The sequence below is a fragment of the Lynx rufus genome, unplaced genomic scaffold (assembly GCF_022079265.1).
Source record: "Lynx rufus isolate CCGP_SWC_20201006 ecotype Redwood Valley unplaced genomic scaffold, mLynRuf1.p SCAF_17, whole genome shotgun sequence".
NCBI lineage: Eukaryota > Metazoa > Chordata > Mammalia > Carnivora > Felidae > Lynx > Lynx rufus.
The window spans coordinates 16,647,937-16,674,567 of NW_025814831.1; the positions used below are offsets into that span (position 1 = coordinate 16,647,937).

The 26,631-nt window shown below is 42.9% G+C and overlaps 1 protein-coding gene across 6 annotated transcripts in view; it reads right to left on the bottom strand.

Moving 5' to 3' along the window:
- Window positions 1–26,631, bottom strand: part of GPR65 (G protein-coupled receptor 65) — a 146,266-nt gene that overhangs the window by 43,475 nt on the left and 76,160 nt on the right. The window contains exons 4-5 of one of the 6 annotated variants that reach the window (XM_047080261.1): window positions 11,465–11,551; window positions 10,915–10,978 (exon numbers count right to left, since the gene is read on the bottom strand). The exons of 3 other annotated variants lie outside the window; for them this stretch is intronic. In XM_047080261.1, coding sequence (XP_046936217.1) covers window positions 10,915–10,978; window positions 11,465–11,551 — 151 coding nt within the window. Of the gene's footprint in view, window positions 1–10,914; window positions 10,979–11,464; window positions 11,552–11,891; window positions 13,611–23,367; window positions 25,633–26,631 lie in introns of those variants that run through there. 2 more of the 6 variants (XM_047080265.1, XM_047080266.1) reach the window with 2 other exon arrangements.

Consider the following 26,631-nt stretch of genomic DNA (forward strand, 5'->3'; position numbering starts at 1 on the left):
CAGGGGCCCGCAGATTATGGCCCAAGGGCCAAATCTGGCCCATCACCTCTTTTTGGGTGGCCTGTGAACTTGTGTGGCTTCACATTTACCTCTCCTCCATTCACAGATATAAATTATAAAAGGGGTAGTGAGAGGGGCGCCTGGGTGGCTCAGTCAGTTAAGCGTCTGACTCTTAATTTTGGCTCAGATCATGATCTCACTGTTTGGTAAGTTCAAGCCTCGCACTGTGTTGGGCACAGGCGGCACGGAGCCTGCTTGGTATTCTCTTTCTCCCTCTCTCTCTGCCCCTTCCCCACTCGTGCTGTCTCTGTTTCTCTCAAAATAAAGAGAACTTAAAAAAAAAAAAAGTGGTAGTGAGACCAGAATCAGAGACTTTTAAATAAAGAGGACCAGGAGTTTTGTCTAGAAATAGATAGACGAAGTGCTAATCAATTAACTTCTCGAAGACACAGTTGTATTATCTCCAGTGTGACAGTGCCTGTCACAGAGTGATAGTAAATGCTCATTGGCTTTCCATTCTAGCATCCGACACGTAATAGGCTGTTGGCAAACATGTACATGCATGTCTGAATGAATGGGGGAACAGTAAATAGGTATCACCGAGCACCTGATACATGGGAAGCATGATGGGGGCTGGCATATAGAAAGTGATTCTTAGAATTCTTAAAATTTCATCAGATTAAAATATTTTGTGACGATGGTATTAATACACAATTATCAGTTAAATTGTGTGGTACAGACCAGTGCCTTCAAATTGGGGTACTCGGATCCCTGGGCATCTCTTTCCTGGCATTAAAAAGCTGTTCTTTCCCATCTTCCCCTTTCCATAGCCCATTTTCCGCTGCATCTAAGAAAGATAAACACGTTACCGTTTCCAGTTCTTACTGTGACCCATGGCTTCGGGTTATACACCCCGCTCTCCTCCAGCCCTGGGCCAGGGCACAGTCCATTTGAAATACTGACTTGAGGGAAGAGTCTCTTAATTGGTGAAATTAAAGACCACCCCCCAAAGCTTCCTCTCCTTTTATGTCTTATGTGTATTTCTGTTAAAGACGAAGCATGGCATTGGAAATGGGGGATATTTGGGCCCCTACGGTCGTATTCTGCAATCAGAAGTACATTGACTCTAGGCCATGGACCTGACTTTCATGTAATTATCTGCTCTTTTATCACTGTCACTGAGAAATGCATAGCTGTTGAGAATTTGATGAAGATAGAGCAAAGAAAATATTGATAAGAAATAATAAAAGCTAAACATGGCTCTCTCCCTTGTGGTCACTCCCCCAACAGACTTCATGTAAGGGGTCCTTCTCAGTTGTTCTCAGTGCTTATCCCTGGGACAAGTCATTAGCTGGAAAGAAAGGTACCTATGAGTAGCCCAAGCAGAAGCGATCAGTGATGGTTAGTTAAAAAACAAAAATGTAATTGAAATATTTTCAGGAGCTATCAGATTTTCAAATTACCTTGGATAAAGCTTGTGGATGAAACTTTTGTGTGTCTCCTTTTAGTTTAAATCTGTATGATAATCCTGGCCTGCTTGTCTTACTTCAACTTATAAAATGTTTCATTCTGTCCATCTCCTGATAAGAAGTAGAAAACAGGAGGGCAGAAGCATTGGTGAGACGTTGAAGCCCATGGTCTTTTGTGGAACAGAACTTTTTCTTTGCATAAATCATGTCCAATCACAATGTCTGATGACATTAATGGCGTTATTTCTCAGTCTCACACCTTATTCTGTTTTCATTTTTCCTGTAGTGTGTTCTCGAGACAACAAATGGGATGGATAAAACCCACAAGTGTATAAAGCAAAGAAAGCTAGTAGTAGCTTATGAGATATGGGTCAAATTGATAGGACACATTTGGGATAGATAATGGGCAAACAAAGAGCTTGTGAGGCACAGGCAGAATTGGTAAGTGTGTCAAGTATAGACAGTAAGTAACCTGTAAGGTGTGTCGAAGATGGAATAAGTGGAATGTGTGACAGAACAAATGTGTGTTGCTTACAGATACAAAGACATGGGAAGACGAAATTATAAATAATGAGGATGCCACTTCTGGGCATCTTGAAACTGGCCATCCGCCGGAGGTTCCCAGTATGGTCCTATTCTGGCCCCACTTGTGCTCTGCCCAAGAAACTCAGCCAAAACCCGGAGCTATCGAGCAGGCTAACTGCCAGGCTGTTGCCGTGGCCAGGCATCTGTGTTCTGAGTCTCTCGGCTGGTGTTTGTGTTGGCTCCAGGCACTTTCTGCCTGCTAAGCCCTCTTGTTCAAACCTTAACTCTGGTTTTCATAAGCCCACCTTCAGTGGGAGATACTGATGCAGGAAAGACAAGATGTAAATGTTGTGCGACCCAAGATTTAGGTAGTGTTGTTTCCCCATCCTGGGCTGCAGGACACTTGAGCCTTTCTTCCTGGGCCCCTTCCTGCATCGAGAAATATTAAAATTATATTTTCCTACAGCATTGGAAGAAAGACTAATGTAATCCAGGCTGGATTATACTCTTGTCTTCTTCTTCTGATTTTAAAAGAAGTTACAACAGTTTTGTGGGCCCCAAAAGTGTTGGGGGCCCTTAAGTACTATGTCCAAGGTGCCCGATGGAGAAGTTGCTTTGGTCCATCTGCTTGTACCCCGTGCTAAGTGTGTTAGCCTACCCCATGTCTTTTTCTTGCTTCTCCTTGTGCTTCAAGTTGATCAAATCACAGCTTTGTGGGATTCAAGTATTTTAATTTGAATATTTAATGTGATTTTTAAGGTTTAATGTGAACCTTTCTGTTCTGTGACCTTTGAGATAGCTTGCCTGAGAGCTAGTTGAGAGGTAGTTGGAAACTACCATTATGTCAAGGTAATTCCCTCCATGACATTCCCCAATGCCAAATATCTGCGTATAGTATACATATGCATACCCTCTTGCTTTTTCCCCTGGGCTCCCTTCACAAAGAGCTTCTTATTTTTAACTATACATTAAATTTTGAACTGTTACGAGTTAATGAAAAACAGCAAATCGACTTATGCTTGACTTTATAACTTATAAAAATCCATAAACCAATGACATTAGATCTGCATAATTATAATCTTGACAACCTTTAGTAGTTCATCCTACAGTAGTGTAAGCTTACCATTGCGATTTGTGTCTTTTTCAGCAGATTGTGTACATTAATGCATTTATTTGGATAAAAAATTAAGTCAGAATTGTTGTCTTCTCCTGGCAGTCTGATTCAATTAACTTGATAAGGAGGACTGGTTTTGCTAACTAGTTATGTGGCAGTTATTTTTCATAAATTGAGTGAGCTAAATATGCAACACCAAGGTTTTGACCATATATGTATTCTATGAATATCACATATATGTAATCAGAAAAGCATATTGAAATTAACATGTATTTTCATAGCATTTTCCAAGTATGTTGGATTAAACAAGATAACTAAAAAAAAAAAAATTCCAATGTGAACATGGCATCTGTCTTGGTGTAAACTGTTTCCCTCTCTGCACTTGGCCATGACCTAGCTTCAGTGCCTTCTGTGGTAAGGAAAATGACTACCAAAGATGTCCACATGCTAATCCTTAGAAACGGTGAATATGTTACACTACATGGCAAAAGGGATTTTACAGATGTAGTTTAGGTTACAGACCTTACGGTAAAGAGATTATTCTGGATTATTTAGGTGGGGCTGCTCTAATCACACAAGCCTTTAAAAGCAGTGAACTTTCTCCAGCTGGAGACAAAAGAATGTGACCAAAGAAGACAGAGGGATTTGAAGCACAAGAAGCATGTTACTCACTGTTGTTCGTTTTAAAGGTAAAGAGAACCGTGATCAAGGCTCTAGAAGCTGAGAGACGCCTCCTGCTGACAGTCACCAATGATACCCCAGTCCTACAGCCAGAAATAACTGAATTCTGCCAACAACCTGAACAGGTCTGGAAGCACCTTCTTTTCTGAAGCTCTCACTGAATTGCTGAAGCTGGCCGACACTTTGATTTGGGTCTTGAGACCTGAGAGCAGAGGTGCCGACCGAGCCCATCTTACCTACAGAACGGGGACATAACAGATTTGTGTTGCTTCAAGACACTAAATTGGTGATCATCTGTCACAGCAGTAAGAGCAAAGGAATATATATCGTTCTAGATTTCAAGAGAGTGCCACGCCTGCAGCTGGCCTGTTTATTGCTAATTTTCTATTCTATTCCCTCCGGGACAGTGGTCCTTACGGAAAAAAAATGCAACTGTTTCAATCTCAGTCTTATTGTTATGCTCTAGTAGCATTTCTTTGAAATGAAACCTAACTCAAAAAGATTGGTTTTTAAAAGCCCTTTTATCTCTCTATTATCTATCCATTTATTTTAGTGACCCAGGTGACTGGACAGGGTAATCATGGAGGGCTGCCTGGTCATAGAAGACCAACAGCTACGGCTCTGGGAAATGATCCCTTGACCCTGGACTCAACATAATGTAACAGAGGACTAGTTCCTTCATAAGGGACTGGGACACTACATTATTAAACAATCTTAGCTCCCAGCAGGTTATACATACTTCAGATTCCAGAAGAATATTTGGGAGTTCTTTACTTCAGGTTTGAGGGTCATTCTTGAGTCCATTGCTGGTCCACGGTGGGAGGGAGGATTTGTGAGTGGTTCCTGTTTTATGCAATTCATTCCAGGCTTCTCCGTGGCCCCAAGTCCTATGTCCTAGGTCTTGTGGGCGGTCAGTTACGTTCGGTTCTCTTACAGTGTACTGGGAACCTATCCCTTGTCTTGATCCCTGCTTGTAGCCAGTACTCCTCTATTGATTTCCTTGGTCCCAGGATCATACCTTAGGATCCCAGGAGCCTCCTAAGCCACTGTCTAGTCAGTCCTATAATATTCTCCTCAAAGAGAACAAAGTGGTGACAGTGAGTGAGTGAGGAGCAAGCAGTAAGATCTTCATATCCTTTGGGTAGAGAAGTGAGGCAAGCAGCCCTTCCGTATCGACAACATGAAAGTCCCATTTCCTAATCCCAGTGAATTATTCTCAAAGAGTCCTACTGTCTTGAGCTGAATGCCCAAAAGCTACTAATAGTATCCTAGCTTTGTTACATGTCATGACCCAAGACAAGACTTGGGAGGTAGAGAACAGAACTACGAGTGGTTAAGGGAGTGTGGAGAGAGAGAGGCCATGTGGACAGAGAAGAACAGTGATCTTCAGTTAGCAGAGGCAGTCAGCCCATGGCAACCCCAAGGGAGGAAACTGGGGGGATAAATGCGCTGACTTTACTCTGCTTCTTCTACCTTGTATCTCCTGCAGGGACTCCCTAGTAGCTATACTCTAGCCAGAAGCTAGAGTTAGGGAAAATTAACCCTTGCATGTGATCTACCCATGTTAGCTTTGCAAGGCACAGGGCAGCTTGGAGAGTGGATCTGGAGATACAAGGGAGCATATCTAGCAGCTCTGAATAGTATGGTGCTAGAGACCACACCCCAGTTTGGCTCACTGGGTAAGACCTGAAGTCCTGTAGGAGTAGGGGTTCAGAGGCCAAGAGAACAGGGGTGCGGTAGTGGCTATGCTTTTAAGGAATCTAAAAGCCTTACTCCAGAGTGCTAGGTTTGAAGAAACTGACAAATGGCATCACAGGTCACGGTCCTGGGGCATTGAGGGACGTCCTGATAACTACCCCGATTCCAGAGGACATGTCTGTGTTAACTTCAGTGAGACCCTCATTTAGGACTATGGCACTCAGGTCCCCTGAAAACTGTGTGTGTGTGTATGTGTGTGTGTGTGTGTGTGTGTGTGTGCGGATAAGCACGCATACTCACAGCAGTCAACACTGGAAAGTCAAGGTGTGGAGGGTACGAGACACCTTTTAGTAGTATTGTCTTGTTCCTAAATATTTTACTCTGGGAACAGCCCTGGATCTATAGGAGCTGGTTTCTCACAGCTACATATGTACTAAACGACACTACCCCTTAGCTACAGCTGAGTGATTCAGGAATGGGTACCTGGCCTATGTCAAGGCAGTTTGAATCCTTTCCTAGTATCTTGCTAACTGGAGGATAAAAAATAAACTTTCTAGTCCAGGGGAAGAAGGCATTATTCAATGGGACATTCAGCAACTGGCGGATGCCCCATTTCCTGCCACAGAGGAGAAGTCCTCCACTTTGAGAAGAAACAGTCTACCCAGGAGAAGTAGAGGCAAGACACAGAGTCCAGGAAGTGCTCAGTTTCAGTTGCTCTTGACTTCCAGCTGCACCTCTGCCTTTGCCATTTGATTGTTCAATCCTTTAGTAATGTAAGTTGCCCCACTATTCTTTCAATAAATATCTTTTTGTGGGGGCGGGGGAGGCGGGTTCAAACCTTGCTTAAAGTTAAAGAGCCCTTTCTAATAGAGCTGATAGAGCAGATAGTTCATACTGATCCCACCACGTGGGGAAAAGATTGCATGCAGTAAGGATCAAATGTAAGGAAGTCAGAAGCTAGAGAGATCCTCATGGACAGGGGGGCAAGATGAAAAGCCTGATTAAAGCTTGGACTCAGAAGGACGGGGAGGATTCTTTGTTGCAGAATATTCCAGGCAAGGAGAACAGCATGTGCAAAAGGGCGGTGGTTCCGATTGCAAAGATAAATTTCCGTGGCAAAGAATAGTTGAAGTCAAAATGTGTGCAGGGGGAGAGAAGGTGGAAAAGGAACTTAACTGTTGAGGACCTTGAATGCTAAGGGAAGGAGTTTGTGGTTTTTGAACATGAAAGTGGTATCCCAGAAGCTATATTTTAGGCATATTGACCCGGTAGTGTGCCAGGTGAGCTGAAGGGTGTAAGAAGTGGTGTTAAATGGTCTGATCATCCTGAGATGGCCAAGGGCCTGGACCAGAGCAGTAGAGGTGGGAATGGAGAGGGAGGCGGGGGGGGTGTCGTTCGTCTCTGTACCCTTCACATTCCTTTGCAGAGTGACTGGCATCTAGCAGGTGCTCCTCAAATTCTTGTTAATAAGTAATGAGTTCTAGTCAAGTAATGTTATATCCACATTATCATCATAGGCTCTAATATCTATGTATGTAAGACTAGAACTTTAAAATAAACTGTATTGTTGAATTATTGAGGACACTTGGTCTGGTTATTTTAGCTGTCACTGAATTTCAGTAGAACCTGAGGTAAATTAATTAGAGCAATACCTGTGCCTTATTGTTGAGAACCAATCATTCCCTTTATTTTTTTTTATTTGTATGTTAAATATTTTTAATGTTTATATTTGGGAGACAGAGGGTGCAAGTGGGGGAGGGGCAGAGCAAGAGGGAGACACAGAATCTGAAGCGGCTCCAGGCTCTGAGCTGTCAGCACAGAGCCTGACGCGGGGCTCGAATCCACAGACCGCGAGATCATGACCTGAGCTGAAGTTGGACACTCAACCGACTGAGCCACCCAGGCGGCCCCCAATCATTCCCTTTATATCCCAGCAAAAAATCAGGTGCTGGAGGAAAGCTTGTTCACGTGGCTTTTAGAAACTCGCTTTCCTTGCATGTTTGAAATCTACTGAGGCCATTCTATTAAAGAATCATCATTTCATAAGAAAATACAATAGCTTCAACCACTTAAAATGTTAATTGGTATTCTACAACCAAAACATTAGTCTGATGTAGAATATGAAATTTTCCTTTGCCTTATAACTTCTTTTTAGAGAAAATGGCCAGACCAAAGAGCCTTAGTAATGATGCAGGAAGACAGAGCATTAAAATGCCTCATATATTCCACGGATCTCCTATCTTAAGTACTATGTTTTCAGTACTTCATGAATCTCTCTCCTTTTATTAAGTGGGAGACGCTGTTCTCCCACTGTGCGTGTCTTCATTTTTTTTTTTAATATGAAATTTGTTGTCACATTGTTTTCCATACAACACCCAGTGCTCATCCCAACAGGTGAATGTGCGTGTCTTCCTAATTTCCCATTCACTGATGTCATATTAGTAGCTTGAAATTCTGGTGGGATTAGCAAATAGTATAAATCAGGTCTTCTGGGGCACCTGAGTGGCTCAGTCAGTTGAGCATCCGACTCGTGATTTTGGTTTGGGTCATGATCCCAGGGTCGTGGGAGTGAGCCCCACATTCGGTTCTGTGCTGAGTGGGGAGCCTGCTTAAGATTTTGTCTCTCTCCCTCTGCCCCTGCCCCTCCCCCAATAAAAAAAAATTAAGTCAGGTCTTTTATTTATATTCTTGGTTGTCTAGACCCAGAGGCTGGCGAACTATGGCCTGTGGGCCTTCAATCTGTTTTTGTAAATTAGGTCTTAGTGGAATACAGACCCATCCATTTAGTTTTAATGTTTACTCATTTTTTTGATAAAGGCAGAGTGCGAGTGGGGGAAGGGCAGAGAGAGAGGGAGACACAGAATCTGAAGCAGCCTCCAGACTCTGAGCTGTCAGCCCAGAGCCCGACGCGGGGCTCGAACCCACGAACTGTGAGATCATGACTGAGCCAAAGTCAGATGCTTAACCGATGGAGACACCCAGGTGCCCCCAGGCCCATCCATTTAATACGCATATTGTCTATATGGCTACTTCCAGGAGACAATGGCAGAGTTGAGTAGTTGCAAGAGAAAGCATACAGCCCACCAAGCTGAAAATATTTACCGTGTGTCCCTTTAACAAAAGTTTGCTGATCTCTGGTCTGGACTTAAAAAGTGATGAGGTAAATGCTAATAATCAAGATTAAACTTAAGAGTGGGCTGTGTTCATGGCAGAGAGAGAGAGAGAGAGAGAGAGAGAGGAGGGAGAGAATCCCAAGCAGGCTTTGTCTGCACTGTCAGTGCAGAGCCTGATGCGGGACTCCAACTCACAAACCGTGAGATTATGACCTGATCTGAAATCAAGAGTTGGATGCTTCACTGAGTCACCCAGGCGCCCTGACTCTTACAATTTATGATGAAAGTACAACGTATAATATACATAGCTCTTTTTCTTTTTTTTGGAGAGCCAGTTAAACACTTACGAGCACGTCTCTGGACAGACCTGGGTAAGGTCAAGTAGGTCGTTTAGCCTCTCTGAGCCTCGGTGTCCATGTCTGTAGTGTGTTATAGTAAGAAGATACTAGTATTATCCGCTAGACAAGGGATCAGCACATTTTTTCTCTAGAAAGCGCCAGCTAGTAAACATCTTTGGCGTTGTGGGCTAGCATGTGGTTTCCCTCACAAGGACTCAGCTCTTGTCACCGTACCACGAAGGCAGCCCTAGAAAATGTATAAATGAATGGGTACGATTGTGTCTGGTACAATTTTATTTAACAGGCAGCGGGCTGGGTTTGCCGCTGAGCGATGGTTTGTTGGATCCCGTGCAAGATTATACGCTTCCCGAGAGCGGGAACTGTATTTCTCGCGATGAGACTTGTGTCCTTAGAACTTGGCACGGTTCCTGGCACACATGGCAAGAAATCAATAAATATGTGTAAATACGAAAACAGCCACGAAAATGAAGCGGCGAATGCCACCTGCACCAAGACGGCTAGTGCTCGCCAACAGGATGCTGAACAAAAGAAGCCGGAGACAAGAGAGCGCCTGCTGTATGCATCCATTTCTACAAAGTGCAGGAGCAGGCAAAACAGAACGCCCCCTTCCAGTCAGGATGGGCTAACAGACTGAACTGATCCCTCCCACCACAAGCAACGGGAAAAAAGCAGGTAGAATGTATGATTTAATGATGTATGACCCTGGGCCAAGAGGGCAGCACTGGTCTGTGGTCTCTGAGAACAGGGGAAAGGAATGAGGCATCCAGACACAGCCTGATGGTCTTTCTGAGCGCTGGACACGGGGACAGGAATTTTTTTTTAATGTTTATTTATTCTTAGAGAGAGCTCGTGTGCACAAGCAGGGAGAGGGGCAGAGAGAGGGAGGCATGGAATCTGAAGCAGGCTCCAGGTTCCAAGCTGTCAGTACAGAGCCAGACACGGGGCTCGAACTCACGAACTACGAGATGATGACCTGAGCGGAAGTTGGACGCTTAACTGACTGAGCCACCCAGGTACCCCCAGGGACGGGAATTTGGAAGTGCCGATGTGGCTGTAATTTGGAGAGGAGGGAAGTAAGTGAGCAGAGCCCCAGAGAGTATCTTCGTGTTTCTGGCTGGGCGCTAGCCTGCACCTGAGTGAGAGGAGACGACCCTAGGCCGCGGAAGGAACCATACCATCTGACTCAGCAATTCCTGTCTTGGGCTGCTATTGATATTTGTGCACAAGTTTTCTGTGGACACAGGTTTTCACTTCTCTCGGATACATACCTAGAGTTGGCATTGCCGAGTCCAATGGTAACTTTATGCTTGACAACACGATTTGCTACGGAACTAGTTTCCAAAGTGGCTCCACCCCCTTGCCCGCACCTGCTATTGTCTGTCTCTTTGACTGTAGCCATCCTAGGGGGTGGGAAGTGACCTCTCACTGTGGCTTTGATGTGTATTTGATTTTTTTTATTTCCCTGATGGATAGTGATGTTGTGTAATTTTTCCTCTGTTTATTGGCCATCTGTAGATCCTCTTGTATCACCATCTATTTTTAAAATAAAGTTTTATCAAAACATAGCCATGCCTTTTGTTTACACATTGTCTAGGGCTGTTTTTGTGTTACAAACACCAAGCTGAATAGCTGCAAGGGAGACCATCTGGACTGCAGAGCCTAAAATCCCTCTGTGTGGCCCTTTATGGAAGGAGTTTCCTGACCCCTGCCCTAGACCACAGGCCTGAACAATTGTAGGGTTTAAAACCCCATTTCAGTTTTCCAGTGACTGGTTATTTTCTGGAATGAAGCATGATCAGTGCTACAAAATGGAACGTCCTAGGTAAAGTGGCACAGGTGGTCACCCTGGCCACTGCACAATACATGTTTGCGAATGAATAAACAAAACAACTGCTTGCCACTTTGAAAGCAAGCATCACGGAAAAATATTCCTAAAACACAAAAAAGATTCTTACCTAAGGCTTTCTCTTTCTGGACTGGAGTGGAGGGTCTGTTGAAGCATAAAGAAAAAAGAAAGATCTAAAGGAGAAACCACAAAATAGGTAAATTGGAGGCCACCCCCAAGAGTCACAATAACCCTTGCAATATTAGAAGGTGGGACCCTAGCTCTGTGGTCCAGTTGTGTCATTAGCCTTGACTCATGGATTAGTTTTCTATTGCTACATAAACTCCCACAAACTCAGTTGTTTAAAGTAAGACCCGGGGGAAGTTCTTTGGAAACAGCCAAATAACAGTCTCTGAGAGTCTTCTCTATAAAAGCAATGGGGACATTAGCAAAAATTGTCCAAATTAACTTTTTCAGAACTCTGTAAAATTAACCAAAGGCTTGCAATGATCTAAGGAGAATTCAAGAATACCAGCTAATCTTGGCATGAACAGTGAACTGTAGGCATTTTAAAGTGCCCTATTTCCACCTTCCATTCCCAAGCTCCACGGAAGCTTTGAAAACCAACAGCTTTGCAAACCTTGTAACTAGGAATACCTAGTTACAGCCGGAAGCCTCACCTCCACTCGAAGGGGCTGAAAAAGTTTGGAGGTTTCCAAGAGTCTCTCCCCAGAGAACTGTCACTATTTGACCTGTCTGGCAGTTCCCTGAAAAAAAAAAAAAGTCAAAGTATTTGAATAGAACATTCCTCTAAAGAAGATACAGAAATGGTCAAAAACCCATGAAGAAATACTCAGCAAAGGGGCGCCCGGGTGGCTCAGTCAAGTGTCTGACTCTTGATTTTGGCTCAGGTCATGATCTCAAGGCCCCTGTGGGGTTCCATGCTGAGCTCAGAGCCTGCATGGGATTCTCTCCGCACCCCCCTCCCCCTGCCCCTCCTCTGTGTGGCCCTTTACAGAAAAAACAATTTTTTCAGAGCAGCACACACGTGTTCTGTCTCTCAAAAAACAAAAACAAAAACAAAAACCCACAAGGAGATAACACTTAACCTCCACTAGCCAGACAATTAACAAGTGTTGGCAACTCCCCCCCCACCAGAAAAAAAACCCACAAAACACACAAAAACAAGGGTTGGCACGGATGTAGGCAAATTGGAACCCTCACACATTGCCGACAGGGTTGTAAAATGTGGCAGTCCCCTTAGAAAACAGTTTGGTAGTACCTCAAAGTTACTCTTTGACCCAGCAATCCCAATCTAGGTATATACCCTAAGGGAAATGAGAAGCCATGTCCATGGGAAATTTGTACACAAATCCTAATAGCATTTATTCATAATAACTAAAAAGTGGGAAACATCCAAAGGCCCATTAACTGATGAATGGATACACAAAATGTGATACACTCATACGATGGAATATTATTCAGCCCTAAAAGGGATAAAATCCTGATAACACGCCGCACCGTGGGTAGATCCTTGAAAACAACATGCTACATGCAAGCAACCGAATACAAAAGGTCACATACTGTAGGATTCCACTTACAGGAAATAGCCAGAAAAGACAAATTCATGGAAACAGACAGTACATCAGTGGTTTCCAGGGACCAGAAGGATGGAGAGGACTGCTAACGGGTACAGAATTTCTTTTTTGAGTGATGCAAATATTCTGAAACGAGACAGTGCTCCAGCTGCCCATCTCTTTGTCTACTGAAAACTCTTGAATTGTACACTTCAAAATGGTGAATTTTATAGTGAGGCATGTGTCAATAAAGCTGATAAAGCAAGCACCCATTTATCCGCTCTCAGTGCTGTAGGTCAGAATTCCGGCACGGATGGCTGGGTTCCAGCTCAAATGAAGCTGGTGTTTGGCTGTGTTCTCACCTGGAGCACGGAGTGCTCTCTCAAGCTCATTCCTGTCGTTAGCAGAATCCAGTGTCTTCCAGCAGCCGAACCGAGGTCCCTGTTCACTTGCTAGCTGCCAGCAAGGGGCTGCTGGCCACTTCTGCAAGCCCCAGCCTCCCTTGTTGTGTCCCCCTCCATTTTCAGGCCGGCAGTGATGCTTGATGGAATACTTCCTGTGCTTTCAATCCCTGACTTCGGTTCCCAGCTGGAGAAAAATTCTGCTTGTAAAGGGCTCACAGGACTCGCTGGGTTTCTGTCTTAAAGGTTCGCCAACTTGGCGCTTGATGTTTTAATTACACCTGTAAAATGCCTTCAAGGCAGGACCTATAACGGTGTTGGAATGAGTACTCAGGACGCTAATATATTTGCGTGATCTTTAGAATTCTGCCTACCACAGCCCATATCTATGGTCATTCTGCTTGGGGTGGAGGTAACCGTGACCCTTCATTTACCTCAAGGTTCCATGTTGCTAAAATTGTGTCCAGCATTTTGATCTCTCCAACTGGCCCATCTGTTAGGAATAGTTCACACGAACATCGGGTGTTGTTCTGTTCCAACCTTGGCCTCAAAGGGTCAGTGTGATGCCTTATGTGAGTTGAAATACCTCTGTAGGAGGGTCCACTGGGGGGCTACCAGTGGTGGATCTGCAGGCCGCATGGCCGGTGATGATTCCAGCTATCGTGGGGTTTCTCCTCTGGCGAAGGGCGAGCTGGGGAGGAGTAGCGTCCAGCCCTGTCAATGCGGCCTTGAGCCGGTGTCCTGTCTTCCTCTTTGTGATCACTGCCATTTCAGGCTGGTGAAAACCCCAGACTTAACCTTCAGGTACTGAGTGTTCACGGTGGTGTGGTGGAGGTTGTCTGGAGGCACTGGTGGGGGCCATAAGTAATAACTTATGATAAGAAGCATCACACGGATACAGAGAAAAGAGAAGTTACATTTTTCCAGCACAGAATCAAAAGAGGGTAAACCAGAGGCCTGGGTACTCTGTTTTGTTTCTTTTATATCACTCCCTAAAAGGATACCGGCAATACGTGATAAATACGAGTGGAACGAGGAACTGAGTGAGGGCTATTTCCAGGGCCTGATTGTGCCTGGTCTATAAAAGCGTCAAAGGCCTATTTCCTTTTAAATTGTTTTCTTGGAGTCAAAATGCAGATGATCTCCTCCAGTTTATGACTAATAGTGGATTTCATTATTCATGGGTTAGCACAGTCCCTAAGTCTGCAGAAGGTTACAAGACCAGGGACACATCAATTCTGCTCCACTCGGAGCCCGAGAAAGATGACTGATAGGCGGGCCGGCTGCACTCCAGGTCCTCACTCCCAAAGCCTAATCTTTCCATACAGATGCTGAACAGGCCTTGGGCAATTTGAGTGAGGCTCCCAACGAATCTTTTCTCCCTCAGAATAATCAAATTTTGAGAATGTGCTATAGGAAAGAGCTGTCACGTTCCATTAGGTTAGCTCTGTGACTTGCACGGAAATTGTCAGGTAACTCAATTGCCGTAGTCCAATCATTTACAGGCATAATTTAGTTCACTTAGAGTTAATGATTAATAACATGTCCTGTTTGGAGCTGTGGAAAACAAGCAAGGAACTGTGGTGCATCTGATAGTTCACAGGGGCTGCAGAAGCAGACTGCTAGGGTTAGAATAGGCATCCAAAGACTGTGATATCAGAGGAATGCTTATGATTAATTTAAATTATACAATGCTCTATAGTTCACAAAGCAATGTCACTTATGGTCTGTCTTGATTCTCAAGGCAATGTATAAGGTCAGTATCATTATCATCTCCATTTATAAGTGCAGATACTAAGGATCAGAGGCAGTGCCTCATTCAAGGTCACTTGGCTGGTTTGTAATAGAGTAGAATGAGAAGCTGAAATTAAACTCCCATTATGGGTGGAATTGTGCACCCCCTCAAAAGATATGTCCCAAGTCCGAACTCCTAGCACCTCAGAATGTGACTTTATTTGGAAATAGGGTTGTTGCAGATCAAATTAGTTGAGATGAGACCATACTGGAATAGGGTGGGCCCTCAATGCAATATGACTGGTGTCCTTATAAGAAGAGGAGAGAGACACAGAAGATACATGGCCATGTGGAGACCCAGAGACACAGGGAGAAGGTCATGAGAAGATGGAAGCAGAGACCAGAGTGATGCGTCTACAAGCCAAGGGGTGCCAAGGATCGCTGAACATCACTGGAAGCTAGGACAAGCACGGAACAGATTCTCTGTCGCAGCCCTCGGAGGGAACCAACTCTGCTTGGGCTTGCAAGCCTCTAGAACCGTGAGAAAGAAATTACTGTTGTTTTAAGTTACCCTATTTTTAGTACTTTGTTATGGCTGCCTTGGGAAGCCAATATGGATCGTAAGAATAATAAAAGTTTCCATTTCTCTGGACCCTGGGTGTGGCCCATATGCATACTAGTATGGAGTCTTTTATAAACTCTTTAAGATGTATTATTATCAGTGACTTTTTTGTGACTTAACTGAGTCAAATAAGCACAGAGGTGGAGCTGGGAGCCCAGCCCCAGGCCCGAATTTAAAACTGTGTCCTGTCCACGATGCCCCTGAGCCACGAGAGGGCCCAAAACGTTTGTGGCAGTGTTGGGGCAGTGCTCCTCAACCCTTTTGGGCTGCTCCTTTATTTGGGTTCTTCCAGGGACCACTGACTCAGTTTGAACTCCACCACACTAACTTGTATCCTTTTGTTATGAATAACCACAAAACAGTGCCTGACCCCCAGAAAAAGCTCAGTATTTGTTCTTTGGGGAACAGGTAATAAAAGCTCCTTAACCTGTTACAGTCCATTGAAATTCACAAAGGATTTTCACATCGATTCTTTAATTAGATTGTTTACAAAAATAGCTTGAAGGACGCTTTAAGTGTGTTCCTGTCTTTTTCCTTTCTTTCCAACTTTTTAAAGAAGATTTTGCCATGTCATCAACCAGATAGTAAGCTTCTAGGAGGGAATGGATATTTTCTTTTCTTTCTCCTTGAATGATACTGGTTCTTGAATGGGTTTCACTGGATCTAGACTTATGGTCTTGAAATGATCGCCCAGACCATTCTGAAAATGATTATACAGAATGAATTGGAGAATCTCTATATAAAAATTAAAAATAGAACTCCCAATTTTTATCTCCCAAATCATAGAAGCCATTACCAACTCTTCCTGAATGTTGCTGTGATCCATTTAAAAATTCTTTCCCTGCTTTACTAGACCGTGAGGTGATCCCAGCCGTCACTATTCCCTTTGGACTATGAGACTCGGGGATAAGGAGGGATCAGCCTTCCAGTTCAGTGCTCTGTAGTTCCCGGGGTCCTGGAAGATGAGAGTGCTCTTCCCAGAGTATCACAGGCTAGGACTGCCTTTCCAGAGTCCATGAAATGCCATGGCCATGTTCTTATCATGTTCTTGGGTGACCACTAAATTCCTACCCATTTTAGCATCTTATTTATGTTCAATTTCCTCCCATATTAGTTTTCATGATGTTTTTGTCTGGCATAGATGCCCCAGGCAACTTATTCAAAGTTGAGGTAGGGAAGCCTAAATGGACTGTTTCAGATTTTTAGTGACACAAGAGATGTTCAGTATAATTCCACTAAGTAAAAGGAAGTGGCTAAAAATATGCATAACGGGATCCCAGTTTTTAATTTTTCTTTCTGCTATTACAGAGGTGTGACTTCGAACAAGGTACCTATATCCTCCATGAGTATCAGTTTTCTTAGATGTGCACAATAGCATGTACCTCGCAGGGTTAATGGGAAGGTTAAGAGTGGTGCATTTGACAATCTTTAACAAACTTTGATGAGTTATACCTTGTGTTAGTTTACTAGGAGTGTCACAACAAATACCATAGACTGAGTGCCTTAAACAAGAGAGATTTTTTTTTTACTCACAGTCCTGGAAGCTGGAAGTCCAAGACCAAGGTGTCACAGGGTTGTTCCTTTTGAGGCCTCATCTCCTTAGTTTGCAGAAAGCCGCCTTCTCCCTATGTCCTCTCCTCACCTCTCTGTGTTTGTCTGTGTTCTGACTTCCTCTTTTTATAAGGAGACCAGTTGTATAGGATTACGACCTCATTTAATGTAATTACCTCTATAAAGGCCCTATCCCCCAATACAGTCACATTCTGAGGTACTGGGGGTTTTGGAGTGCTGGGGACACACAACTCAGCCCGTAAGCACACCTCCTGCACAGCCCACAGTCCACTTCCACGAGGCTCCTGCCGTCTTCTTCCAGCACCTGCGGAAGCTAGTTCCTTCTGCCTGGAGCGTCAGATCAGCCTCTTTGGCAGGTCCAGCATCCAGCCCTTCCTCCCTTCTGAAGTTCAGCTCAAATGTAAGAATCTTTAGGAAACATGTTTGGATCCCAACCTTAAGGAATTCATCTCTCCCCCTCCAGGACCCTGAGCTTTTCTCTTGCATCTGTATCAGAGCAATGCTGTCCCATATTTACTTCTGCATCCCCATAGGCCTAAGACAGGATCTGGCACATAGTAGGTTTTTAGGAAGTAACCAGGTGAACTGCACTGAATGTCCGTTAGTGATACCAATGCTTTCCCTTTGTCTGACAAAGCTGAGAAATGCCTTCATTTGACTGGTAATGGAGCATTCTGAGGGGGACAGACCAGAGCAAAGAGCACGGTCCCAATGAGCCATTAAGACACGTGGAATAAATAAGTTCATTGATCTTCCTTCTTGTTTATTTCATGTCTAAGAAGCCTATCTTAGGGTGTGTTTGAGGCAGCCTAACATTCATAGATGCTGACATGAATGTTAAGTGACTTTCCTGATTTATAGATAGACTTTGAATTTTTAATCAATATAGGAAAAGCTATTTTGCCCAGGAAGTCTGGTGTATCATGTGGAGTGATTATTTAAACTGCTTGTGTAGGAGGATAAATAGTGCAAAAAGGAAAGTCTGCTGTGAAAATGTGCAGAGATTATTTAAGCAGGGCTGTGTTTTTAAATGTATGGAAATGCATACACATACATTTTTTTCTGTCCCAACAATTTAATTTAAAATGGACTTCCTCTGGATACTGAGGATTATGGCACAACTAAAAGAGTGGCTATGTGGAATTATCCTCACCTCAAGGACGTTCCCTTGCTCCCACCACCTCAATTACAAACATGTGAGCTCTTATGAAATCTTAAAGCAGGGGCGCCTAGGTGGCTCAGTCGGTTGGGCATCTGACTTCAGCTCAGGTCATGATCTCGTGGTCTGTGAGTTCGAGCCCCGCGTCGGGCTCTGTGCTGACAGCTCAGAGCCTGGAGGCTGCTTTGGAGTCTGTGTCTCCCTCTCTCTCTGCCCCTCCCCGACTCGTGCTCTGTCTCTCTCTGTCTCTAAAAAATGAATAAACGTTAAAAAAAAATCTTAAAGCAAAAAGCATGCCTCACACACTTCCCTTTTCCAGGCAAACCTGAAACAACACCAAGCCAGGTGATAGATAATCTTCTGTTAACAGCTTAAGCAGTGAAAGGTCCAACATGCTTGTACATAGTCTAGAGAGTTCCGTACTTTACAGCCTTTACAGCTGAAATGTCTTTTAATTTTTTTAAAATTTGAATTCCAGTATAATTAACTCAGTGTTAATTATAATTAGTTATTACACTCAATTATAATTACTCAATGTTCACTGTGATTAAGTGTGGTCATTAATCCCCATCACCTATTTCACTCATCCCTCCGCCTACATCCTCTCTGGTAACCATCAGTTTGTTCTCTAGAGTTTAGAGTTTGTTTTTTAGTTTCTCCCTCTCTCTCTCTCTCTCTCTCTGTCTTTTCCCTTTGTTCATTTGTTTTGTTTCTTAAATTACACGTATGAGTGAAACATATGGAGTTTGTCTTTCTCTGATTGACTTTTTTGCTCAGCATTTCTTCTCTCTCTTTTGGTGCAAAAAAGGTGGTTTTATTAAAGCACAGGGACAGGACCTAAAAGGTGGTTTTATTAAAGCACAGGGACAGGACCTAAAAGGGGGTTTTATTAAAGCACAGGGACAGGACCTGTGGGGAGAAGGAGTTGCCAGAATTATACTGTCTAGATCCATTTGCAATCTTGTTGCAAATGGCAAGATTTCATTCTTTTTTACGGCTGAATAATATTCCGTTGTATATATACCACATCTTCTTATCCATTCATCTATCAATGAGATGCCCATCTTTAAAAAAAGAAAACAATTTTACCACTAATGGGCAACTTTAAAAAAATCCTCTGTTCCTTATGCAAATTCCTTATACAAGTTCAGTAAAAGGTGTTAGGATGGATGAACATATGAATTGAAAATTGAGACTTTTTCCAGCAAACTTCCACATCTTCAGAAGTAATTTAATTTTGCTCTATTCTTTTTCTTTGATGACTTCACCATCCACCCAGCCTTCAGACAAAGGCTCGTAAGGGGTGCAGTTGACATCCCCTCTCTTGTCTCCTACATCCCGTGAATAAGTCCAACAACTTTCCTCAAATCTGTTCTCTCTGTCCCATTCCTTCTGCCCCTGCCTCGGATCATCTCCTTTCATCTAGGAAGAGAGTCATAGTGGCTTAAAACACAAGATAGAAGTGTTTTTCTCTGTCATTTAATGACCCAAGCTGGGATGGAGCCTCTTCCTCTGCAGGGGCCCAGATTCCTTCCATTTTGTTGTTCTGCTGTCTTTAGATACTGTTCTCATCTGTACGGCCCAAGATGGCTTATCATTGAGCCTAGATTCAGGAAGAAAGAAGGGAGAGATGGGAAATGAGAGGGTTTATCCCTTTCTTTTGAGTCAGGACCAAGAGGTTTCACATGTAAGTTACACTCACATCCCCTTGGGCAAGATTAGTCACATGGCCTCCCTTCACTGCAGTGAGATGGCTGGGAAATGTAATCTTCATTCTGGACATCTTTACGTCCAGGTAAAAATTTATTTTACTTACTTACTTACTTAATTAATTAATTTTCTTCCAAGATTTATTTAAATTCAAGTTAGTTAACATACAGTGTAGAATTGGTTTCAGGAGTAGAATTCAGTGATTCATCACTCACATATTAAACAAGCCCTCCTTAATGCTCATCACCCGTTTAACCCGTCCCCCCCATCCACTTCCCCTCCAGTAACCCTCAGTTTTTTCTCTATAGTTAAGAGTCTCTTATGGTTTGTCTCCCTCTCTGTTTTTCTCTTATTTTATTTTTCTTCCCTTCCCCTATGTTCATCTGTTTTCTTTCTTAAATTCCACATTTGAGTGAAATAACATGGTATTTTTCTTTGTCTGACTGACTTATTTCTCTTAGCTTAATACACATTCTAGCTCCATCCACATCACTGCAAATGGTAAGATTTCATTCTTTTTGATGGCTGAGTAATATTTCATAATATATATATTCCAGTGTTTATAGCAGCACTATCGACAATAGCCAAATTATGGAAAGAGCTCAGGTGTCCAGGTAAAAATTTTAATCTTTATGTAAGAAGGGAGAAAGGATATTGGAGAACAGTTTGCAGTATCGACCTCAACTCCTGACTGGCTTCTTTGCTTTCTGCCTCACCAGATTTCCCCTTTTCCTCAACTCACACCAAAGGTACTCTGGCCATACGTCTTTCTCTTTGAAAGTATTCAACAAGCTCCTTACGGCCTGTGGACAAACTCTTACCCCCCAACATGGATTGAACAGTTTTCTTCATATGCTGGTTCCTGTCTACCTTATCTTCTAGTTCTGTCACCTTTGCACCTTATTCTCTAACAACCCGGAACTTGAATAACATGGTGTTTCATGCCTCAGTGCCTTTGCACTTGCTGCTTCTTCTTTTAGGGATTTTCTTCCACCTGACAAATTTCTAGTTGACTTTGAAAACCATTCTCAGAGGTCATCAGGGAGTCTATTAACCTTCCCTGTCACACCCTTAACCAAGAGAATTAATTGGTCAGTTCTTACACCTCATACTATACTGTTCACTTTTGGTCCTTAATATATTATTTAGTCATCTATCACCTCTTCTACCCTATGAGCATTATCGGATTCACCTTATATTCTCAGAACTTAGAACAACATTCGCCACAGCATAGTTCAATAACTGCTTGTTCGCTCTTGACTGAATAAATCAATGGGCAAGTGACAGAATGATTGCATTATATCAGTCCCGATTTAGCACTCTTAACCTTTATATGGGGTCTCTTTCTTCTGGTTAAATTTTTTTTTTACGGTTTATTTATTTTGGGGGGGAGAGACAGAAAGAGAGGGACAGAGGATTTGAAGCGGTTTCCATGCTGACAGCAGAGAGTCTGATGCAGGGCTCGAACTCATGAGCTGTGAGATCATGCCCTGACCTGAAGTCTGACGCTTAACTGACTGAACCACCCAGGTGCTACATATATGGGGTCTTCTTTCGATAAAAGTACCATCAAGTACTTACTCTGCTTGAGGTTCACTTATTTTGTGTTAGAGTAGTAGCAGTTATATCTAATTTAATCTTTATAGTTCTGTGAGGTAGGCATTATTATGCTTATGTTACAGATGGGAAAGTGAGGCACCGAGAACTTAAGTAACCCACTTCATTTCTTTTTTAATTTTATTGACTATAGGGAAAGTGGAGGGTGGAAGAAAGTAGAGTAGGCGTTTGGAAAGTAGGTTGGGCTGGCAGCTATGGGACTCTCGTCCAGTTCTATAATGAATTAGCGTGAGTGTCCAGGGATATGGCCCTGTTCCGCTCTGGCTTCCGTTTTCTCATCCATCATAAGAGGGCTTGGCTCAATGATCTCTAAGTTTCCTTCCAGATCTAAAAGTCAGTGATTTTCTTACTTTTCTAATATAACAAGTTGAAATGTAACCCTCCTCCACACCAATATGCTACATGCGCACAGCTGTGATTTTGCTAAAAATGGACACTTTCTAAATGTTAAAACAGTACATGGTAGAGAATAGTCAGTTCAGAGCCAACAAAACCGACTCTGCCAGAGGACTGACACTAAAGTAAAGCCCTGGATCCCACTCAGTATCAAATCTTCCCAGAACAGAGGATGTGACTTGGCATTGCTTTCACTGGAGCTTTTTAAAAGGGTACATCCAGATATATTTAACCACCAAATAAATTTGGATCTGGGAGTATTGCAATTGAAATGTAGCTACATATATACCCCGGATTCTCTCTGTGACATGAGTCCACAGTGTAGGAAATTCTATACAACTCCTGTGTGTGTTGACAAATTCCGTGTGTGTCTTTTCTTGAATTATATCAGAAATCTTGAAAGGTCTATAATACTATCTCCCAGCTTCCCTACCTGGGTTCTGAAACAATGAAAAGAAGACAAACTTGTTTAGCAGGTGGAGATAAATGTATCTCCTTTGTGGTGTCCAACCCGATATTGGAGAAAATGGCTTCTACTGGTGGCCAAGGCAACTGTCTACCGCTGATCCCTAGAATCAGGAAGATATGAACCCAGACCTGCTAGATTAGGATGAGCCTTTTCCCAGCAAGTGTATAAGTTAAGCATTCTGAGTGTTTCCTTATAAACTCACTATGGAGAGACTGCTAATTACCAGCTAAATCCCGTCTTCCTGTACAGTAATACATTCCCCACTTTTCAGTGGGCATGGTGGCTCCTCAGAATAAAGACTACATTCCCCAATATGCCTTGCAGCTAGGTGTGACCCTGTGACCCAGGTCAAGGGGGATGGTGTGGTGGGGTGGTGATAAGAGCAAGTCTGCTCAGTTTCTAGAAGAGTGATTATCTGAGCTTCTCTACCCAGTTTTCCTCATCCCTTCTGCCAAGACTAAGGAGCTGGAGTGTCCATTTGGACCACGAAATGGAAACTGAATTTTGACGATGGCATACAAACTAGAAATGAGCCGGGGGTCCCGGAGACTTCATAGAAGCCCTGGACTACCTATCTTGTACTTATGTATGGTAGACAGAGACGAACTTGACCTTGTTTAAGCCACTGTTATTTTAAATTTCCTGTCACTTAGGGCTGAGTCCAATTCTTTTTTTTTTTTTTTTAATTTTTAATGCTTATTTGTTTTTGAGAGAGAGAGAGAGAGAGAGTGAGAGAGGAGAAGGGGCAGAGAAAGGGAGACACAAAATCCGAAGCAGGCTCCAGGCTCTGAGCTGTCATCACAGAGCCTGACACGGGGCTCTAACTCACAAACTGTGAGATCATGACCTGAGCTGAAGTCGGATGTTTGACTGAGCCACCCAGGTGCTCCAAGGCTGAATCCAATTCTAATTGATATACTCTCCAATCAGATAAATCATTCCATCGCCTTGGGTGCTAAGTTAGGAATGGGGTGACTAAGGTTGGGGAGCAGCCTAGAGTGTTACATTAATTTACGTACCTCCACATGGGTAGGGAAGAAGAGTTCTCCTTCTGACAGGTTTACTTATTCAACAATTATACACCATCTGCTATGTGCCAAGTACCCTAAGAACTTTACAACTATTATTTTTCAAAGTTTATTTATTTTGAGAGAGAGAGAGAGAGAGAGAGCACGCAGAGAGGGGCAGAGAGAGAGAGGGAAAGAGAATCCCAAGCAGGCTCTATGCTGTCAGTGCAGACCCTGATGTGGGGCTTGAACCCACAGACTATGAGATCATGATCTGAACTGAAACCAAGAGTTGGATGCTTAACCAACTGAGCCACCCGGGCCACCCTACAACTATTAACTTATTTAATCCTCACAGCAATCCTATCAGGTAAGTATTAATAATATCCCCATTTCACAGATGAGGAAACAGAGACGCAGAGAGGTTAGGTAACTTGCTCCAGGTCACATTGTCTGGAAGTGAAGGAGCTTGGAAACTAACCCAGGAAGTCTAGATCTAGAACTCATGCTCTTCACCACAAACTAGGCAGTTTCTTTTGAGGGACAGACACAGACCGTCTTATATTATCTCAAGTTAGAGATGTTTGCTTTTAGGATAGACGGAGAGGTCAGAAAAATAAAGAATTATCTCAGTGGTCACCTGAGAGGTCTGTCTGGTTACCCTTTCAGCGGGATGGGTCCATCCTCCTAGACTATCGTACTAGCATTATGGTGACTCAGTTACTCTCCATCATAAGTCCTCTACCACCTGTGGCTTCTCCTTTTTGCCTTCTCGGTGTGCACACATTTCTGTGCACCCTATTATCCAGTAACGATATTACCTTCTCCATAAAAAGGATTGATGGGATCAGCCTGTTATCCTCCAGTAATGCCCAGTCAGGTAAGGTGTTTGCACCAGTCACTGTCTTTGCATGGTCCATCTGGTGACCCCCTCCCCAGGTCACCAAGAGTGCTTCAGGCTATGCCGCCCCCTTCCAGGACTCTGCCACACAGTTCGCATTCAGTTTCTTCAAGCAGGAGGCGTGCCCAGCAGAGATTTTGGACATGCTGTCCTTGTTATCTTTTCTTTGTTAGTCTTTTGCTTTATAAATGAAGCCAAAGACATAAATGGGATATTTAACGTTTACTCTTTCTTTTCCTGCATCTCATCAAAAGAAGATGGAATGAGCTTTCGTTACTTACTAGTAATTTAATCAAAACAGGTGGACTACATTTTAAAACAAAGGCTAAGATTTTGCTAATAATCTTTATCTACCTTAGTTTTCTATTGCTGCATCAATAATTACCACAAACTTAGTTTAAAACAACATCCATATACTATGTCGCAGATTCTGTAGGGCAGGAATCTGGGTATAACTTAGCTGGTTCTTCTGTTCTGAGTCTTACAAGCCTTAGGTCATGAACAAGCTGGGATCTCATCTGGAAGCTTGACAAACGAAGATCCCTCAGGTTGTTGGCTGAATCGGTTTCCTTGAGGCTATAGAATTCATGGGAGCTGGCTTCTTCACAGCTAGCAATGGAGAGAAAGACTATCTGCTGCTTTGAGCCTCTGACCCCTTAGTCCTCTTAATGGACTCATCTGATTAGGTCAGGCCCACCCAGGATAATCTCTCTTTTGATTACTTAATTGAACTGTTAAGGAATTTAATTACATCTTCAAACCCCTTCACTTTTGCCATATAACATAACTTGATCACAGTTGTGATAGCCCATCACCTTTGCCATGTTGTGTTGATTAGAAGCAAGCTATAGGTCCCACTCACACTTAAAGGGAGGTGATTATCTAAGGGCATGGGTCATTGGGAGTCATTTTAGAATTCCACCTATCGAACCACCCATATGGAATCCTTTCAATAGCCCATGTACCTGGCTCTCTCCCTCCAAAATCTATTTGTCATTCCCTTGCTCTCCTTTTCCTATAGGTTTATTTACTTTCTGAGACTTGCTTTATTTGTTACTTACTATTATATTGCTAAGATTCATATGTGTTGGTATGTGCTTTTATAATCTCTTTATTTTTAACTGCTACATAATAATCCACGAAATGAATTTGTTTCATAATATTCATTTGCTCTCATGTTAATGGGTATTTGGGTTGTTTTTTCTCTGCTATTGGAAACAATGTTGATGTGAACATTTTTTATAGATATGTAAGACTCTGTTTTCAGAATATATGTAGGAGTGGAATTTCTGGGTCATGAGACATGACTAGTCAACTTTAGTAGATTATGTCAACTTTCCCAAACTCACATTTCCAACAGCAGCATGTGATAGATTCATCCCCAGTACTTATCATAGATGATATTTTACATTTTTTGCCCAGGAAAGGCATGGAAATTGGTGCCCCATTCTGGCCTTGATTTGCATTTCCTTCCTCACTAATAATGTTCAATGTCCTTTATATGGTCACTAGCCAACGTTTATTCTTCAGTGAAATACTCTTCATGTCTTAACCCGTTTTTCTATCATTTGCATTACTTTAGTATTTATCTGTAAACGTTCTTTTTAGATATTCAGCTTGCTTTTCTTGTCAGAAACATAAAGGAGTTGGCTTCTGAGGACAACGGCTTCTGAGTTCCTTCATCTGTGAATTAATAATTGGTGTTATGCTCACTTCTCGAAGCTGACGCAAAGAGCCCATGGAAGAATGTACGTGAAAGCACTCTGCACATGAAAAATGAGGTGATAACTTGTTTCAGGGTAATATAGGCCTGATAACTGGCAAACATGGAAACATTCAAATTTGCTTTTTTAAAAATGTGTATTCATTTTGAGAAAGAGAGAGAGAGAGAAAGAAAGAGAGAGAGAGAGAGAGAGAGAGAGAATGTGCACCAGTGTGGGGGACAGAGACAGAGGGAGAGCAAGAATCCCAAGCTGGCTCCACACTCAGAGAGAAGTCCAACACGGGGCTTGATCTCACCACTGAGAGATCATGACCTGAGCCAAAATCAAGAGTCAGACGCTCAACTGACTGAGCACCCAGGCACCCTGGGAAGCATTCAAATTTGAACTGGGAGGCAGTATAGTGTGTTGAAGAAGCACACAGACTTTTGCACCAGATTGTCTGGGTCCAAACCTTGACTCTGGTTACGAACAGTGTGACCAAAGGAGACTTCTGTAACTTCTATGTCTCAGTTTTCTAAGGTATCAAGTGGGGATTTCAATAGTGTTTACCTGACAGGCATTTTTAAGGAGTAAATAAATTAAATATAGCTAACACTGAGAACGGTGTCCAGCACATAATAACCACTATATTAATATATATGGAGAGCATTATTTCATGTGGATTTCCAGGTCCTGCTAGATGCTAGGGCAGTGCTCTGCTTAGCAAACTGGGGAGAATCACTTTCACACCGCCGCCCCCCCCCCTCCGATATGTGTGTACTCTTTCACTCTTGACTCATTTCTAACAGGTCAATGTGGATTTTTTTTTTTTTCTTTCATGGATAACTCTTTCTTGAGTAGTGGATTAGTAGCTGATGGAGAAGTAAGTCAGACCATTGAAATGCACACATATCAACATAATACAAATAACATATAATAATAATAATACATCATATAATTCTGTCTCTAAGCTCTCCTC